The sequence below is a fragment of the Empidonax traillii genome, unplaced genomic scaffold, assembly GCF_003031625.1.
Source record: "Empidonax traillii isolate 1590-97213 ecotype Southwest subspecies unplaced genomic scaffold, ASM303162v1 scaffold421:size509273, whole genome shotgun sequence".
In the NCBI taxonomy this organism is placed as follows: Eukaryota; Metazoa; Chordata; class Aves; order Passeriformes; family Tyrannidae; genus Empidonax; species Empidonax traillii.
Window position 1 is genome coordinate 465,067 of NW_020955614.1, and position 19,863 is coordinate 484,929.

General features: G+C 40.1%; 1 protein-coding gene across 1 annotated transcript in view; it reads right to left on the bottom strand.

The window, feature by feature from the left end:
* PKP2 (plakophilin 2) overlaps positions 1-18,079 on the bottom strand; it is a 40,373-nt gene extending 22,294 nt beyond the window's left edge. Inside the window, exons 1-4 of the mRNA XM_027894226.1 lie at positions 17,836-18,079; positions 10,754-10,866; positions 7,606-8,300; positions 1,745-1,883 (exon numbers count right to left, since the gene is read on the bottom strand). Coding sequence (XP_027750027.1) covers positions 1,745-1,883; positions 7,606-8,300; positions 10,754-10,866; positions 17,836-18,049 — 1,161 coding nt within the window. The 5' untranslated portion in view covers positions 18,050-18,079. The remainder of the gene's footprint in view (positions 1-1,744; positions 1,884-7,605; positions 8,301-10,753; positions 10,867-17,835) is intronic.
* Positions 18,080-19,863: the final 1,784 nt, after the last annotated feature.

Below are 19,863 nucleotides of genomic sequence, written 5' to 3' on the forward strand. Positions count from 1 at the left end.
GCAACACAAAGAAATGCAATGTAACAAAGCCTTTTGCCCTTCCTGTAGCAAACCACACAGCCTGCCAGCCTTTCCTCTGATTCAGCTGTACAAAAGGCACAGTTTCTTGCTACTGCACTGCTGACCTGATTCCCTCTGTAATCATCTCAATGCTAGCAAAATGAAACACAGAAACATATACCTTGAGGGAAATGGAGCACAGAGGCACATCAACCTATTTTATTATAGATCAGCCCTTTCGACACTGACACTGTAGTTGGTTGGGTTTTTTTAAAAAATTTATGCAGACTTTCTGTTAGTAATTTTAATGCATTTATAGCTCTTGTAAAAGAAGTGGTGCTATCTTGACCTAATTTGCAAAGGATAATTTACTAAAGCTATTGATTAGTCCTAAATTTTCACTGGTAGACAGAATTCATCAAAATACTGTAAGAACACCACAAGAAAAAGAAAAGCCACTAGACTCACAAACTATCAACCATGAGGGAACATGGTTGTAAGCATGTAAGACAAAGGCTGAAAGGCTAAAAAGGGGACAGAAAACAATGCCAATGTGAACAAGTCTGACAGGCACCAAACAAAAAAGCTCAGCTAGGATATGTGGAATAGACAGGAAAACAGAAGAAGGCTTTAGGCTCCAATTAGAACACTTCTACTCATGCACTTGTTTGCCTGGAAAGCTGACTGAGAGAGGTCTGTATAATAAACCACCTTCAAACATTAAATTCTGGAGCTCTGTCCTCAGCCTGAAGTTAAGGATGCTACATGTACTGGTGTTTTCTTCCAAAATAGACTTTGACATACCGTGAAAGCAAGTTAAAAGGACTGAGTGATGTTTGGCTGTCACTGAACTGGACTGCATGTACATGAATATGGAGTTAAGGCTGAGGTTACCTATGAATGATACTAAGCATATTCCAAACCAAAGCAGGTGTAACACTGTTTTTCAGTGGCTGAAATAAACTATCACCTTACACATTCACATACAGAACTGAGAGACATGTTTGTGTCCAGTAGTGAAACTTAAAGAAAAGGAAGAAGAGAACATTTTTAATATGCGCTTTCAAAAAACTTTTAAGAGATTTAACAAGTGTCTTGTAAGGGACTTAAAAAATTTGGTTATTTCTGTGTAAGTGTGCCAGTCAAAAATGAGAGACAGAAGCAATTATAATGAGAAAAATTTCAGACTCTATTTATAAAGGCTGAAAGAAGTATTTTTTTTTTCCTGAAACAGAGCAAATTGGATTTTTTTTCCACTTTGCAGCCTCAACATTTATGAAAAACCACGAAGACAGGGCAGAAACTAATCAAATCAGTTTGAAAAAGGGAGATTTCAAGTCTGCTTTTAAAGTTATACCAGGAATAACTAGTAAATGTAGTAAAGCTCTTTGACTGCCTACAGCAGCTTGTGGAATCCTAATCAGTGGGATGATCTGGATGTTGGTCCTAAACATCTGTAATTACAGATGGTTTGAGTCAAATTTTACCCTACATTTCTATGTCTCCTATCACAAAATGATAAGCCCAAATTTTTGCAAGCATAGATCCAGTCCTATTCCATGGATTTAAAAGAAACTTCAGCATAAACCATCAGTGTATTTTAGGGAAAATATCTAACATTAATATCCTATAAGGTTTCTTGAGTGCCTTTTTTTTGTGTGTGTGTCATGCTGACACAGTGCCATAAAGTACAGAAAGCTATTTTCTCTACCTGACTGTAACTGGTGCAAAAATAATTACTTACTTTTCTTCTGGCATCTGCTTTCTGGAAGCACTCATGCTGTATGAAAGTCACTGCAGCAAGAATCCTAGGCGTGGACTGTGTGTTTTCACTTTTCAGTATGTTCACCGCACGCTCCAGTGTCATCTCCACTTCAGGGTTCCTTAAAAGTGTAGACAGAGGAAACGGTGAAGCAAGACTGCAGAAAAACTATCTTTGTTGTAATACCAGGATTTTTGTATCTTTCAAGTAACTTAAGATTGTCTTAAAACTTTTTTTGCTTTCCAGTAGCAGAAAGCAGCATAAAAGCTTTAACAGATACTGATATTCTGGGGAAGAGAAAATCATAAATAAAAGTGTGGCGACAATGAGAAGTTCTGGAGAAAACAAGTCATACTTCAAATTATAAAAACAAAATGGAAACATTAGTGGATGTTTTTATCAGTGTTTCCATCAGTTTCCATCCTTTCATAACAGGATGTCCTTCATCACAGGATGAAGGACAGGATGTGGAAGGAAAGATGAAGGAAGTGGATGAAGATCCAAAGAAGGCAATAACCAAAGTAGAGTGACTAGTACTGATCATGAAGACACCCTCATGTTTTCCTCAGTAATGTGATGATTGCTTTTTTACATTTGTTTTCATGCCTTCCATCCATTTCTTAGTTTCCAGACTACATATGTGCAGGACTGCATTGAAACAGATCGGCAAAGCCTTTTTTTCAGAATAAAAAGAGCACTCATTAAACTGAGTACGTATATTCACTGCGGTAGGATTAAAAATAAGTGTGGCTATTTTCCTTTCAAATTCCAGCATGTTTGCTTAAATGATGATTCTTTTAGACAACCATATGAAAAAATGGAAAAAGAGGTCACCAGACACATTTTTTTCCTCACTAAATAGAACATAAAACAATTCATGGCACATTCAGGAGCATTAGCCATGGGACAGGTGGTTATGCTCCCCAGACTTTTATTTACTTTTTGTTTCAAGTATGTTCCACCTAGAGAAAAAAAAAGGAGGGGGCGGGGAGGAGGAGGGGAAGTGGACAAGAACCTGAGTATTATATTTTTTTTAAACCAAACAGTTTTGTAGTACCACATCCTCTGCTGGGGATGAGAGGGCAGTCTGTGAACCCCAGTGAAACAAGCAGTCATTGGCAGTAACTCCCTACTTCAGAGCTACCAGAATGAGAATGATTTACTTAATAATCATCCCACTAAATGAAGCCAAAGTTAGAAATATTAACACAATTAGAATTTATGTTAAAATACGTCCCTGGGAAATAAATTTACTTAAATTGATTTTTTTTTTTAATTAACTAAGTAGAAATATTAAATAATAAACAATGTTCAAGAAAGTGAAATACCAAATGTTTTGATACTGAAAAGATATTCCTAAAGAGTGTGTTTGTGGACTGCACCAGGTGTCACCCAATTCTTCAGCTCTGAAACTGGCTCCATATTGGACCTGCAGGAGTGAAAGAGCCTGGAGGCTTGCCCAGAATGGGCTGCAGGGAAGCAAGGTAGACAAACCAGGCAGAAATCAGGCAGATTTCCCACAGGGAATCTTGCTATAAATGCACTGAAATTCAGCTCTTTCTCCCAAAATATTTATGATGCACTCGTGAGCTCTGAGACAAAAACAGATTTTGCTGGAATTTTTCTTGCAGCTACACTGCAAATCAACATCTGCTGCTTGGTTTTGCCAAGGCAAAAACCAATTAGTATGGCTGTAAGGACAGCAAAGAAATGAAGAATTTTGATTCACTCCACCTGTCGCAAATGAAATTATACACCCATACTCTGAGGTTTCCATGTGCCTTTACATTTCTTTTTGGTATAAATCATTACTGTTTGGTATAAATATGTTATTTCTTGACTTCTCCTCTCCTCTGAGTTACTGTTTTGAGCAAATACACTGTATCTACAGGTGCTGAGGATGCTCATGCCAGAGAAAGATGAAATGAAGGGGACAGTGTGTTGAGGATGTCAGTGGAGAGGTTAAATCAAAGAGAAATTAGACAGAACTTTGGTGCCTGGCAATGCTTACAGCTTCCATATTTTCAGAGTTTAAAATTCTGGCCAAATTTAAAACAAAGTAGTTACTAAATTAATCTAATTTGTAAGTCAGATGAACCAATCAGAAAACTACTTAAAGATCTCAAACAATGAGTGACGTAAGAAAGCCAGATCATATTTCTCCTTCTTACTTTCTATAGTGGGACAGAAAAGCAGGCTTTTCAACCTTGGGTTTTAGTCCTATTTCTTAAATCAACAAAAATTTTGTCACTCTGTGCACATCTGAGCATGTCAACCTGACTGCTAGTCACTGCAGTCATTCTGGAGCCCTTCGCCAAAAAGCAGTCACCTTCTGTGGGCAGCAGACAACAACAGTGTATTAAATTGTGAGTCACTTCACGGACTAACAGCTGAGAAGGACTAGAACCATGTGCCTTTCAAGGTTAAAATTGCTGCATGAGCTGATCCCTCATGGGATACCAAAGAATCCATGTGGAAACTCAACCTCAGGATGCCAAGGGTGTCCCAGAGTAGTTATGGTCCATCAGCAGTGCCTGCCAGGCTGAGATGAACACAGGGCCAGCGTGTTTCTAAGTGCTGAGGGTGTAGATCTGCACTGAGACTGACAGCAGCTCACTGTTCACCAGAGTTATCCCTTCATGGCTGATACTCCTTCATGCAGTAGGCAAAAATATTTCTCTCCTGTTGCGCACTGCCATACTAGGCTTGCTCTTCATTGGATAAAAATAACATTCCCTGATGTTTTATCTGGCAGCAATAAAGGATGCAATACAATCTTTGACCCTCAATGGTATTCATAAAGTTGCAGCACCCTAATTCTTGTCAAAATAGAATTTGATGCAGTGATTCTATCTCACCCTCACAACATTTACAGGCAAACTTAATAGCAGTTGGCTGACTGGCACCGTGTCATGACACCGAACAGTCAGTCAGGAAATGGTTGTTAAACAGAACAATGATTTGACAAGTTCTGACTTCACCTTAAGTGCCAGAGTATAATATTTTTGAGATAGATACATACATAATAATTTTGTGACAGCTCTCTGCACATTTAGAGGTCAAATTCTGTAAGCAGCTGTTTCTCAGACAGCTTCAGGTTGAATCTCTTTCCTAAGCTTTTCATCATAACAGTGTTTTTAACCGATTCACTTTACCAGAGGATACAGAGATAACATCTCTATACTCTGATTTTTTTCTACTTTGCTTTCATAGCATGAGCGAATTCTTTCACAGAAAGTTTGAAAATGCTTTTATATAAATTTCAAATGCTGTATACAGCTAGTCCACTACTTCTCTTTAACCTTGAACAACTATTTTACACTCTCTTAATTCACCCTGGAAAGACCAAAATTGTGATTTGCATAAAAAAGTATAAATTTCAGGAAAATTAATTTACTCCAAAGCCAAGCTTATCTTTTTTTTCCCCTCTATCTTACTAAGGTGGGATGATAGACTTAAGTGAAATACCTCTGACTTGACAGAGGTGTACACTCCACAGCAAAATGTTGTCTAGTGTGGTTTAAACAGTTAATTCTACAGCAACCTGTGTGGTAGCTATTGAGGTTGAACCAGAATGCACTACAAATAGGACTTCTGCATCCAGTCCTTTCAGCGGTGAGACTCACAAGAGGACTTATTAAATGTGCAATATAGGTGTTGACAACAGTAATAATGTATATGGATATCACACACATGATTATATAAACATGTGTAACAAATGCTGACTTCAGTGAGCTAAAACAGCTACAGTTTCCTCCTTATAATTTAAGAATAGTGTAAAGATGGTGAAAGTGGTGCAAATCTCTTGCAGAATTTTAACTTAGATGATGCTTTCCACCAGCCTCTTTACTAATATAAGCTATTAGGTTTTACAGAGACTTTTTAATACTTTGGGTAAAGAGCCCCTCACTCCCCCAAAAACTTAGCCATGAAACTAAAGTAGATTCTAGGATATTTGAAAGTCTAAGCAAGATATGTAGAAGTAAATGAAATGGAAGTACTGAGATAAACAAGATCTGTAAACAGCTGCAAAGGGAACTCTAGAAGCTCTCACAGCACTTCCAGTTGTTTTCCTCTCTAATTTCCAGCAAAAGCTGAACCTAAAAACTGGCACTTTAGGAATTATGCTGTCAAAACATTTCCAATAGACCACAAATCTCCCAGCTGAGTTCAACACAGTCTCAGTCAAGCCACTTGCACAATGACTGAAGAAAGATTTTTTCATCTCCAGATATGAAAAATACTTTGCTTGATGTTTGTACAGGCAGACAACCAGACTCCAGTGTCTGCACCTGCAAAAGAAAAACCAAAATCGCTCCTACATGTAATTAAAGACAAAAATTGCTGGTTGTTGCTCAGAATTGCACCCTAGAACGTGCCAAAAGTTAAGAAAATTATTATCAATGGGATACATGCCTGCTTGTAAATTGTCTCACTGAGAAATAAAGTCCTCTCAGGTACCTATTTTCAACATTACTACTCTCAAATCTTTAACTGTTGTGAGCTCTGAGCTGTTTTTTTTTTCTGGACTTACTTGCTGTAAAGACTGAATACCTAGGAGTCACATCATTAATATCAGATCTCTTAAATCCTGCATTTCCCGGTAGTGAGAATTTCAATCCAGGCCAGAAGTGGGCACAATACTACATATACATTTGTAAATCTTATCATAACGCACAACACATAGTTGACAACAGAAAATACCTCATCAGTGATACCAGATGATGCCTCAAAACTCACAGTAACAAATTCAGAAAAAGAAGAAAGGTAGTCTTCAGAAAAATGAGCCTAACCACTACACAGTTATGGGAAAAGAGCCATTTCTTAATAACACTGTTGTAAATTACACTATGATTAACTTAAATAAGAAATTTTAGGATCTTATTTGGATTATGAAACAACAATAGAAACCAGAATAGACACTACAAGTAACCATCTCCTGTATACCAAGTGGTTTGTTCTGTCTGTTGAACCTTAACAGCTCTGAAAACATTTAGAATTATTCCAAAATTAAAAAATATTCACCTCTGAGTGGAACTTCAGAACTGATGCACTTTCTTTTTTGAAAATGAAACTGATTTTAGGCATTCTGAAATCTTCTCTAGAAGAGAATTTCAGGGGGGGCAGGGGAAGTAATATTGGGGGGAAAAAAAAATTCCAGTACTTCAAGCATTTTTCCTGAAGTCTGGGGCAGATTTTTGACTTTCTGGCATGGATCTAACAGGGCTTTAAATCAGGATAGTGCCCTCAGAGCATGTAGGATCTCATGGTAGTGAGAAGCTCTGGGGTGTTATTCTAGGGATGGATGGTGCTACAGAGCTAAGAGAAATTTCTGCTTATGTTTTAATTGAAGTTAATATTAAAAAGTATCCTTGCAACCATGAAGGATTTTTAACCAGAAACTGTAAATGTGCCAAAAGCTGCTTCACTGGTAGATTTCTGACCTATTCTTGTGAGGATCAGTGCTGATATCATCTGGTCTTTTATGAGGGCAAAATTTTCCAATACTACGTTGTGTATTGTGACTCAGGTTGTAAATTACTCAGTGACTACCTATAGTGTTATAAAATTGGTTAACTTTTGGCAAAAGGGGATCCCAAACCTTAAGTTGGAGCTGTGGATCCTGTAGTATGTACATACATACACATTTTTTTCTCCTTTTCCTCTGTTGCACTGGAAGAGGATTTTTAAAAGTAAATCTTCCTGCATCCCCTGCACTGATATTACATACACTCTGTTGGCTGCTGAACCATAAGCTGTCAGTTTACTTTCTCTTTTTAAACAAACATGTTCCTTTCAGCTGTGACACCCCAGAACCAAAGCAGGTCCTGCATTGTGCTTACCCTAGCTGAGATCCATTGATGGTGACTTGCTCACTCTGCAGGAAACCATTTCTCCCAGCTGCGGCCACAGCAGCTGTCAATGGCATCCTCTTCCCATCTGTTTCTGCAGTGACACTGGCTATTGAAGCTGGATGGGAAACTTCCCTCCTGGTCTGTGCGTTTCTGAAAGTGGTTTGGTAGAAGCTGGACCTTACAGACTGCCTGTTCTGAGACGCCAGCTGGGAAGCAGTTGGTGATCTCACTTGTCCCATCGCGCTGCCCGAGGTCAGGTAGTTTTCTTTCTCCAAAAGGTTGGTCATACTGCGACTGTTGCCCGCTTGGTGGTACAGAGGTACAGTGGGGCTGGGGTAGACACCATCCAGGGCAGCATCATTAAAAGCCCCCATGCGGGAGTGTCTCTTAAAAGAGCGTCCCCTGTTCACCGACTCACGAAGAGTGTAACCAACAATCTCAGACCGAGCGTATCTCGGGGGGACAGTCCCACTCGATCTCCCGATATCTCCATGCCTCATAGAGAATCCAGTTGAAATCCCTCCATCATAGTGAAAATCATTGGACACATATGCCAGTCTTTCCGGAATTCGTTGGGGTGAAACCTCGAGTCTCTTCAGAGGTTGCCTTTGAGCTCTCTCTTCCATTGTCCTGTAAGCTATCCTTGTCCCCCAGCCATTTGTATAAGAGGATGGTGAGGCAACCTGCTCAAGGGTGCACAAAACAACAGGAGTCACAGTAAGATCACAGCACTTATAATTAATAGCAAAGAAGTCTAACAAATAAGTAAAGATAAAAATTTTACACTCTGCTTTCAGAGCAAGAAAACAAAATGCAAACATCAACATACACTCTGTGTATTAAATGGGATTCTGCAACACCTCTTTTACCTGCCTCAAGAAGGTAGGAAGAAGTACAGTCTATGGCATCTAATCTTTAGTCAAGAACTCAAAATAGTTCCACAAGTCAATTATTCCTGGCAGTGAACAGTTTAAACAGTTTGATTATTAAGGGGCATTTTTCAGCTTGAAACTCCTTGGGGATTAACACCAACATCTGCTACTAAAACTAAATTCAAGGTTGTCCAACATACAGAAGAAAATTCATCAGTCAGATATGGAAAATATTATACTAAAGTGCCAGCACATTAATATTAACCTCATTAATATAAGGTTATTTAGCACTTCTGTTCACTCTGTGGTAGGATCTAGTAAAAAGAGATAGCCCTTTCCGTGTTTGTTTAACCTCTTAAAAATGGAGGAGACTGTATAACATTCCAAGAAAATCAAAATGACCATTTCACCATTTCAATGATATCCCCAAGTCTACAGTTGCAATTTTAGATGATTTTTCTTTTCTTGTCCCTAATGGGCATAGACTGTAACAGAACATCATCTTGCTTTATAATTTTCTCTTTTCTAAAGTCAACAAATCCATGTCCTCCAACTTTTCTTTATAGGATGTATCTTCAAGATTTTTACTGTTTAGGTGTCGTTTGAGGCCTCTCCAAATTTTCCTCCTTTTCCTTGTCTTTATTGGACACCATACTCAATTCAAAACCTTCCAGAAGTAAATCAACTTTGAACACTATCTGGCCTTGAAATACAGGAACCATGTTTTTTTAAAAATCAGTAAGCATAGGGGCATACAGCCATAAATCAAAGTCCCATATATATTTCCATCTTGTAATAAAGTTTTGCAATATTAAAGGTATTTTTTTTAAGGTAAACTGAGGAGTTTATACAAAATATTAATTGAAGGAACAGTGCTCAGCAGATAGCTGCCAGACTGAAATCCCCTAATTTCACTGTTGAAGAGATCCTGAGGATAATAACTGATTCACAAAAGGAGTAAAGGTTACAGAAGCTGGTGGGTTGAGGCAAGGATCATTGGCTATATCTGTTTATTCTACAGAAGTTTTGCAAGGATATCTTTATCTTTTGTTTGGGGATAAGGAGTTTAATGATTTTGTGAAATACTAGACCTTGTGCCTTCTCCCAGCTTTCACACAGGACAAATAGTCTCTCTCTTCCCCTCAAACCCCTGTTTCCCCCACCAAGAAAGCTATATTATTTTCTTGTGATTCCTATGTCACCTCCAGTTTTCCTCTTGTTGCTCTCTTTCAGAAGGAATTAATTCACATAAAATATTATGGACTGGACAATAGGTGAGAGTAGCAGAGAGTAGGACAGAGAAAGAAATATGTTTAAGTAAACAGTTCTAACTCTCCCCATACAGAGCCAGGGCTGCTTCACTGATTGTTTAGAAGCTGGACTATTTCTTTTGATGACAATAAGCTATTCTTAGTAACCTAAAATTAAGAAAGAACTGCCCTCTCCAAATACAGTTATTTATTAGATAAATATTTCTGTTCTCAAGCTGAATTGCTTTCAGTTGACTAATGTTGATCATGCAGCAGCGTTGCTATTGAGCTGTGTTGATTTCCCAGTCACATGGTTGCTCCCTCAAATAGGTTCATACCAGTTATGAGCTGTGTCACAAACCCTGCAGAAAACCAATTATCTGTTCGTTCAGGCCATGAACCCAAGAAAAGCTGGTCAAAACAACACGAGAACTTATGATTAGATGGTTTAAAAACACCATTGTATTGCAAGGACTGTACTGCTGAAATTCTTGTAATGCTAAAAGGGGTTACAACAGCAATATTTTAAACTATAAAGAACACTCTACCTGTCTTTGTGAAACTAAAGCAATCTGTTTGCCTTTGGGTTTGGATGCTTAATTATGTTCAACTGGGCAGCAGGGCCTCTAGCTGATCTGAGTTACGGATGTGCTGATTGACCTCCTGCCTGGTGGGAGGGATAAACTTGTCACAGCCTTTGCCTTAGTGGAGTGTTAATATGATTTTTCATTTTTTACCCTGATGCCAATTCTCACAAAACCAACAGGGTTGCAAATAGCCTGCCTGCACAACTGAGTTTAATCCAGCCACTAGGCTCTGAAGTCACTGGAAGTGGGGTAAAACATTAAGAGACTTCAGTTGTAAAAACCTCATTTTCTAGAAATCAGGTTTTAAAAAGAAAACAAATAATCAAGCAAACCTTATAACATCATCTATATGCTATTATTTCTGGTAACAAAATGAATGAACTATGCACATGATATTATGTTTATTTCCATTCATCATCTTCCTCACCTGGTTTGACTGGTAATATGAGAGACTATACGGAGTTCTTGGTGCAAAATCATTTTCAGTAATCCCCATGTTATAGACACGCTCTGGTACACTGGATGCACGGTGCAAGCTGCCTGTAACCAAAGATTAATATTAGTAAGATTTTAACAAAACACAGTATTGTTCCACAGGAGGAGATACAGTACCAGGGAAATGTAGCAGTGTGCACTACAATTAATATATATAAGCTGGATGTTGAACAGGGAAATAATGGAAAGATGTTTGCATTTGGCATATCACATTCAAAACATGGCTAAGCAAAGCTTCCTGAGGATACAAGCCTTTTTTTCAGTTCCCTATATATTTTATATAATCTTCTCAGTGCTTCATCCAAAGAGCACAAAGACTCCACGAACAAATTCTATGGCTTATGGAGGCAACTGGCATATGATGCCATAAAGCTGGGTTGTTCACTGATGCCTCAAATCTGCACCTGAAAGGTTCACTAAGCCTACAAATAATGTAGAAGATTCACAGTGAATCTGCTCTGATCCTTTTCTTCCATGACTCAGCTTTTAAAATAGAGCAGCACATTGTGATTATTTCTTTCATTAAAACTGCAAACAAACCAACCAAAAACTTCAGGCTGTTTTTTTTTTCACCAATACAATGTATTTTCAAAGAACAAGCGCTCCTATTAGTGAAAACTCTTAAAGCAACAGATACTGCTGATACAATTATCCATGAGATTTCTGTGCTACTATGAGAATCTGCATGTAGGAATATAATTGACACGGGTTTAAAGAGGTGAAACAGAAGTCAAAAGCAAGATATACCTCAAATCAGTCATAAATGGGGCCAGTGTGTGCTGCAGAAGTTTAGGCTGAAGAGACAGCAGTGGTCACTAAAGAAGTTAATTTGCCATCAATTTTCAAAGTAGCAGATATTACCAGAGGTACTACAGAAAAGAAATCCAAGGAATGAATCGTTAACTTGGCCAAACAGCTGAAGTCTCTGCTTCTAAAAATAGCAGGAGACCTATGTCCGTGGGAATTCAGATGCCAAAGACATACCAGTGAGTAGCTGTTGGGGTGTTTGAAAGCACCTGGTGTACGTGTTCCAGAGCTGATTCCTCCAGTGTGTGCAGTTATATTCTGGGCTTCTTTAGGTGCACAACCCTAGGAAGCTCAGCACATCTGTATATTTATCCTTAGTGTCTGCAGTTAGTCAAGGACTCAAAAAGGATGAAAATAAACTCGGGTAACCAGAATAATTTAAGAATAATTCTCCCTAGCATGTAGCTACCTGGGCAAGTCCAAATTTGTGTATCCTATAATATAGTATAATACAATACAATATAATGGCAGACTGCAATAATTTGAGGCCTAATTCAACCATACTTTGCAGTTACTTTGCCTATTTAATCATACTTTCCGATTTTTTCATTTTGGCCACACGAGGCAGATTTAAACACGTATTAGGTGATTTGTTAAGACACATTCACAGTAACTTTGCGTCATGAGAGTGGAATGATGAAGCTTGGTCAAACTCATGATTTGGATTGTAATAATTCCTTCGTGACATTACAAGGTTACCATAGCCCAAGGGTTATCCAAGTACATGAGAAGCCAGTAAGAGGGAACTATTCTCTTTTACTGCAGAAAATTCTGGCTGAACAACATCCAACATCTATATATTTCTATATTTCTATATGACACAAATCTCTCATTTGTGTCATATGAGACACAATGTACTATTTCAAGTGTCCAGTAAGGTGTCTATCTTAGCCTGTCCCCTGTGCCTGCTTTTTTTAAGATTCACTTTCTTCATTGCTGCACAACAAAGTACTTCCATACAATAAATACAGCTTAAAATAAATTTCTGTTTCTTTACAGTTTGTATTTTTTGTCCTGTTTACTACACTTAGTGAGAAAGTACTCTCAGTTATTTATCTAGTTAGGGCATAATGACCCTTTGAACAAGTAATTTTTGTATATTTCAGGTAACTCGAAACTTGTCTTTACAAAAAAATACAAAAAAGAGAAGATAAAAATAACAAGGCCATTCATGAACTAGTTGAGGATAAACTGCATATCTAACAGTACCCTCTTTGCAAAAGCAAAATGCAGTCAAACAGAAATTGTAACATGCAGTTATTTTCAACTAGTCCTCTTTTCTAACCTTCAGTCTCCCTGTGAAACTATCCATCAGTAAAAATTTTTCTCCTTCAGAGACAAACACAGTATATATCAATTTATGGAATTTCACTTTGCATTTGCAGTTATCTCTCGCTTGCTCTTACAACACTGGGAAATTATTTTGCCAGAATTATTTTACCTGCAGATTTATTAGGCAGACATATAATGCACGTGTTTTTACTGTGCGCTCTTTACCTGTGCCACAAGTCAGTGTGTTAAAGGAAAAAGTGGTAATAGAAATGCTGTGTCTTTCCCTGAGGTGCAGAATAATGACCTGATCAAAACTTGCCTCTATCAGCAGGGCTTCCTTCAGATTATTTTCACCATACTACAAAAACCTGCTTGCCTTTCCCACCTTACAGAGTTGTTCAGTATTATATATATTCAGAAATCATTAAGCTTTCCTTACATACTCAGTGCACTGGGTTTTTTTGTTTGTTTGTTTGTGTTTTTTCCCCTAAAAAAGCCATGACATATTTTTTTAAAAAAACCCATTTATATTACAGTCTCATATACTGTTAGGATTAATATTTTCTAGCCGTGATACTCAGTGTTTTAAAGTCTTACAAAAACTCTCTCCAGAAAATATGCACACCATACTCATCCATAGGGGACAAACACTATTTGAGAGGCCATAGGATATCACACTTGATTTCCAGCAGCCAGTCAAGAAAAAAATGGGTTTCCTACAGGCCCTGCATCATGTCTGTCAACCCATAAGGATAGTTTAGAAAACTCAGGCATCTCAGACAACACCAGACACCCATGTGTGGGCAACTGAGTGGAACCATTTATCACAGTCTCCCCTCTCCCCTGTCAATATGAACTGAAACAGTCCAGGAACACTTTGGATGTGGTCAGTGGAGGAGGAAACCTGAACCCTTTTGCTCTTCTCCACAGCCAAAATAAAAGCTGTACAAAAATCACCTGATATTGCAAGTCATGACAAAATTTTAAGACTGGAAAAAATAATGACACTATCAGAAGGGAGACTGTACAGATGACTGAACAAAAATCCCACGTGTCTTCACAGAGGCTCTTCTCGAGGCCCCTTTGTCCCCCTGGATGTGACAAGCCCAACAGCTCCAAAAGCCTTGGAAATTTCTCCCCAGCCATCACTGCCTATGGCTGCTGACAGATCAACCTGCTGTTTGCTCTGCTTTCAAAAACAACTATGACAAGAGGCATCTCTAAGATATATGACATACGAACAAGACAATTATCCTCCATTAAGAAGCTGGGCGTATCAAATTCCCCTTAAATCACGTACAGTGGTAACTCTCAGTTGTGGGTCTTTTTCAGCGCTTTTGTGTTTGAATTGTCATCATCAAAGTCAAATTTTGGCCTCAAACCTCCCAGTGCAGTCATCAGTGTAGCTGTACCCTGTACACACAAGCCTATTAAGGACTGTGATACTTTCACGCACCCTGAGGGCCCACCTGTTGAGTTTTCATTGTCCACTCCTGCTCAGGGCAGGTGGGTGATGATCATATCCCCAACAGAGACTCCTCAGTGCTCCTGGACTGTCATCCTTTAATCCTTTCTTATACTTCAGCCCTCACGATGGACTAAGATAGTGACATTTAAGAATGGCACATGAAAAAAGTTACTGAATCACTCCATCTAGAGATCAAAGAGCCCTCTTTTTTGATCGTGCTCCTTCATCACTGTGCCAGCACATAACTGGTCCCAGAGGAGTTTTTCTAATGTTTTGTGCTGGTCAGTACATTTACACAAGTGCTCAAATTTAAGAAAAAGATTTCTTCTGGCTCAGGAAGCAGAGGCGAGGAATTTAATAAAACCAACAACAATTGAAAGTCATCAATGAGGAATTTTTTTTCTACTTCATTATCCCTAAAATATATAAACAGAAATTTACTACAAAGCTGTTATCACTGTCAGAATTCTGCAAAATAGAAGCCTAAGGACAAAAAAGTGCCCCAGTCCCCTAAAAGGAGGTTCAAGAAGAAAATACTACTCAGAATTTTAAAAATTGAGAAATGTGAGGAATAAATAAGGGTCTGATTTTAACAGTCTTGTTAAAAGATGTTTTTTATTGGGAAATCTCCTAAATTTGAATTCTGGTTTGATTTTTTTTTTTTTTAAATAAACACAGTGTTTATAAAACTGTGTTAGGGAAAGAATCACATCAGGACATTTGATTTTGTACGATACATATCAGAGGCAAGTGGACTCATAAACAGAATAAAGCTTAATAGATTCCTAAAATGTACATAAAATAATCAATTGCTGCATCATAGGCAAGCTGAAAATCACCAGTCATTAAAGTATATGATTCTGAATGCCATTTTTCTTTGATAAGGCAGAACTACCTTAAATATTTCCATCTTTAAATAGCATCCAGAAATTTGATATGACTGCTTTAGTTATTCAAAACTTCTAAGGGCAGTATAATCTTTAATTTATAAAGGTTTTGCAATGGATGAATTAGAAAAGTTGCAGCTGTTGTTAAACTGCTTGAAAAGTTGTTTGACAACATCTTGAAAAGAGCTGAGGTCATACGTAACTTCAGTCTTTTTGCAGCAGGTAGAATCCTCAGATTCAAGGATGACTGAATTTCCATTATAAAAAAGAAATACACTCTCCAAAATGGGGAAAAGGGCATGAAACAGCAAACAATATGAGGGTAGGAGGCAAAAAGTTGTTTGTCCATTTACAGGTGAAGCTGAAGGCTAATCAGACACCTATAATTTGAATTTCTAAGGAGAAATTATGCTGCCTGACAAACTACTTCTTGTGGCTTCAAAGTTTCCAGTGCACTCAGTAGAAAATGGGTGTGCACAGATGATCCTGGGCAAGACCTTTTCTATCACTGATTTTTCATACCCAGTGGTTATGTGCTTGGCTAATTTTAGGCATGTATGTGAATACTGTGGTTAGGTATGCACTAAGTACCTTGCTGAACTGAGTCTGAAATACTCCTGCAGATAGGACAGTTATATCACAAGGGCCTGCTCCTGCTCCCTCCAACCCTTTGTAAGTCTTCCCTGAAAGTGCAAACAATACGGGGCCCTTGGTGAATGTAGTCAGAAAAAGGTTACAATTCAGAGAAAGTGATGCTTTTGCATGTAAAAGAGGGCATATTTTTTAAATTTTTTTTAAAGTACCCTACATGTAAAAATTGAAATGTTTCTCAAAGCATAGCCGATTTTTGAGCAAGTCTATACAGAAAGCACATTGGGACACATATGCACATATATGTATATTTTTCAGGAAAGTAAACACATTAAATTCAAGAGAAGCATTTGATTCACATATATTTAAAATATACATAGATGTCCATACGTTAGATATATATGTATATTTAATGGAATGCATTTCAGTTTCATTTACTTTTTCTGAGTTTTGCAGTAGGACTAAAAAGTATACAGTGAGTTGGGCACAAGAATACATTTGAAAGATAAGAAGTTCATTTTATGCATGAACAAAACACGTTACAGACATGGCATTTGCCACTCCTGATCCTGAAGTTTAGAAGTTTTGGTGTCTCAGAAATGCAAGGGGTTCAAATACTTGACCTTTAGAAAAACAAAGCAGGATAACTATCCCCAAATACATCAGGTCTGTTAATGTATTCCAGAGAAGCCAAGATGACTTAGGAGGATGGGAACTCTGTCTTCATAGTTTTATGCATGGTTTAGAGACATAAGCTCAGGTTCATGACATCCTATCATTTATAAACTAGTGCTTAAAAAGCTTTTTGCAGGCTCTCTGTTCGTAGAAAAAGAAATTAAGTTACTCTAAAAGTGTTTGTAAAACACATTTAAATGGCAGTAGCCACGTTAAGGACTTGCATGTGTATCTGCACATTGCACAGCTGTGTGTACCTGTTTGTGTGATTTGTATATCTGATTTTTATGAGCAGAATACATCCATGTCTGCACTGTGTGCATTTTTTCCCATGAGGTGTTTTTTAGATAGAGGCCAGACAAAGAACAAGAAAACATTCCTCTGCCTGACAGGTATGGATGAGAGAAGTATAAAGACCTTCATCTCACAGCTTTTAGTAAATTAAAGTTGAGGACAACTGAAAAACAGGGTATGTAGCCTGTAAGTCAGTCATATCTTCATATTTTAAAAATATGATTAAAGTTTCATGGTATATAAAGTTTTCATTAATAGTTAAGACTAGGCCCCTCGGGCAGTTTGCCTTTAACCCTCAGCACCTGAGAGTCACCCTGTGGCTGCCTGATGCTGTGATCGAGCCCTGGCTGGGGCACAAGGTGTGACTGCAGACTGTATTGATTGGGTCTGGCCTTCTGCCTACAAGATCTTAGAAGCACAGAGTGACTGACGTCAATTTGTATCATGCATGTTAAAGAACTGGGTAAATAATGCCTGACAGCATTATCGTTCTGTGTTTCCCATTCATGCCTTTCTCAGAGCTACTCTTCCAAACTTTCTTTTAGTTTTGTTTGTTTTAATTTCACGTTAAACAAGGCAAAACATTTCCTATATTTCTTCCCGTTTTATTTAGCAAACAGGACCAGTGGGTAAGGATAAAAGCATTAAAATAAGCACATTAAGCGGTCGCTGGATTAGGAGAATTTCGCCTCAATTCCTCCCCCTCCCGGGCAGCGGAGTGCCGAGAGCGGCCCCACCACGCACCGAGTTACGACAAGAGTTTGGGAGGGAGAAACTTCTCACTCACTGAGGTGTACAAAGACAACGGGAAGAAGCGACAGATTCGCTTTTTTTTTTTTTTCTGCCAAATCCGGTCACGGCGTGTGACCGACACCGGCTGTCCCGAGCAGCCCGCACCTCCCGGGGCCGGGAAGCAGCTGCGGCCGCCCGCGGGTCCCACCCCGGCCTCCCGGGACCCCTTCCCGTGCTCCCGCCGCCGCTCCCACCGGAGAGCCCCGAGGGGCCGGGGCGGGCACTCACCATTGTACAGCGAGCCCCGGTTCTTCCTGGCCAGTGTCTGCTGGACCTGCCGGTGGATCCGCAGCGCCTTCTCCTCCCCGGCGCGGTCGCCCGAGAGCTTGAGCCGGTCCTCAGAGGGCAGCGCCAGGCTGGAGCTGTCCAGCTCCCCCAGGATCTGCTGGCCCAGCACGGTGCGGATGTAGCCCTGCTCGGCGGCGGGGCCGCGGCCGGCCATGGGCACCGCCGGGCTCGGATCGCGCTCGGCTCCGATAACCTGTTGCGCTGCTGCCGCCGCTCCCGCCGCGCCCAGCGCCGCCCGGGGCTGCCCCGCCCGCCGCACAGGTGCCAGGCACGGCCCGGGAGCCGCTCCGCCCCTTCCCTCCCTTTCCCCGTCCTCTCGCCGCTCTTCCCCTCCCTTCCCCTGCCCGCCGGGGTGAAAGGGTCCGGCGTGGCCGCCCAGCTCAACCCAGCCCAGTTCAGCTCAACCCAGCCCAGCCCAGCCCAGCCCAGCCCAGCTCAGCCCAGTCCAGCGGGGCGCGGCCGCCGCCTCCAGCAACAGCCTGTCCCCGTCTTCGCCCCGGGGGAGTCCCGGAGCGGCCGGGCCTGTGAGTGTGCGAGTTTGTGATGGCTCTGGAGCGACGTCCTGCGCTTGCCGGCAGACCGGCTACCTACCATTCTTCCCCCACTCCCCTTCCGCCGGGAACAAACACACGCACGCGTTTTAAACTAAATATGCGCTGTCTTCATGTATCGCCCCTCATAGATGCTTTGCGTTATGTTATATATTTAAGATGCTTCTATGTTTTTACACATTTACGCGTTTTGTGCGTGTGTACGTAAGTTTCGACCTGGAAACTGAAGATGCTCCGAGTGCGGTGGCCCGTGCTGTGCAGATCAAACTTTCCGGCGGGACTGTGATGCGGGAGTGGGTATAGGGATGCTGATTTGGGAGGTTTTCTTGCTCGGTGGGTTTTTTTCAGGCTGCCTGGGGGATTGCAGAGAGATGAGTTGAAGCCGCCTTCTCTCTGTTGTAAAGAGGTGATGAGGAATGGCTCAATAAAAGTTTGGAAAACCCCAAATGGCCCTGCCCCTGCCGTCACGGGCGCGTTCTTACCCATTGAAGTACAGCGGGGCGAGTGCGAGCCGGGAGAAGGCTGAAGTTCTTACCCTGTCTCAGGACACAGCTTGGAGTCACTGTTTAAACAAACACTCTACTCGCAATAGGCTGAAAGGAAGAGAAACAAGGGAACGTACAATGTCTCGGGCAAAGGAAAATGCAGGCTTTAGAAGAAGAGGCAGGCGATCTAGGGTTGCACAATTTAAAAAAAAAAAAAAAAAAACAACAAAACAACAAAAAACTCCACCAAACTAAATGTAGGTATTTTGATGGAAACCCTGATATTTCTTAAAAGCAAATGAAAACTAATGCGGCTTTTAACTTCATGTGTTGTGATTTCAGAGACGTGCTGGGACTCAAAATGAGCTGTTGAAGCTTGTTTTTTACCAGACTTCAGACAGCAGTGAGGGTACAGGGTGGCTGGGGAGAAACTGGGGTGATCCTTGTCTTAGTATGTCACTCTAACATAAGAAACTGGGCACCTTCTCAGAAAAAACAGGGTGGGGATGGGGATGAGGAACCAGATCTACATTTAGGAGTTCAGAATACTTTTGCTTCTGATTTTTAATTGTTGTCTCTCTTCCAATTTTTTGTCTAAGAGGAGGAAGCAGCTCTGGCCCTTCTCATCACTTGGACTGACTAATGTCACCCCTTATATTCTAATGTGGTGTTCCACAGGAGAGGTCATGATAGTGATACATGACAATAGTTTCACTGGTTAAGAGAAATTGAGTGACACACTCCTTCTCCCTTATAAATGGGGAAAGGTTATATATTGGAGCAGAAAGGTTGGAGATGAGCTGTGAGGGTACCAGCTGGAAAAGAGGAGCAGGAATTTGTGGAGAAGAATATGTGGCAGAACTGCAGATAGCAGTGGTTCCTCAAGCATATGGCTTTTTTGTTGTTTATTAGGACAGGACTAACTTGCATCC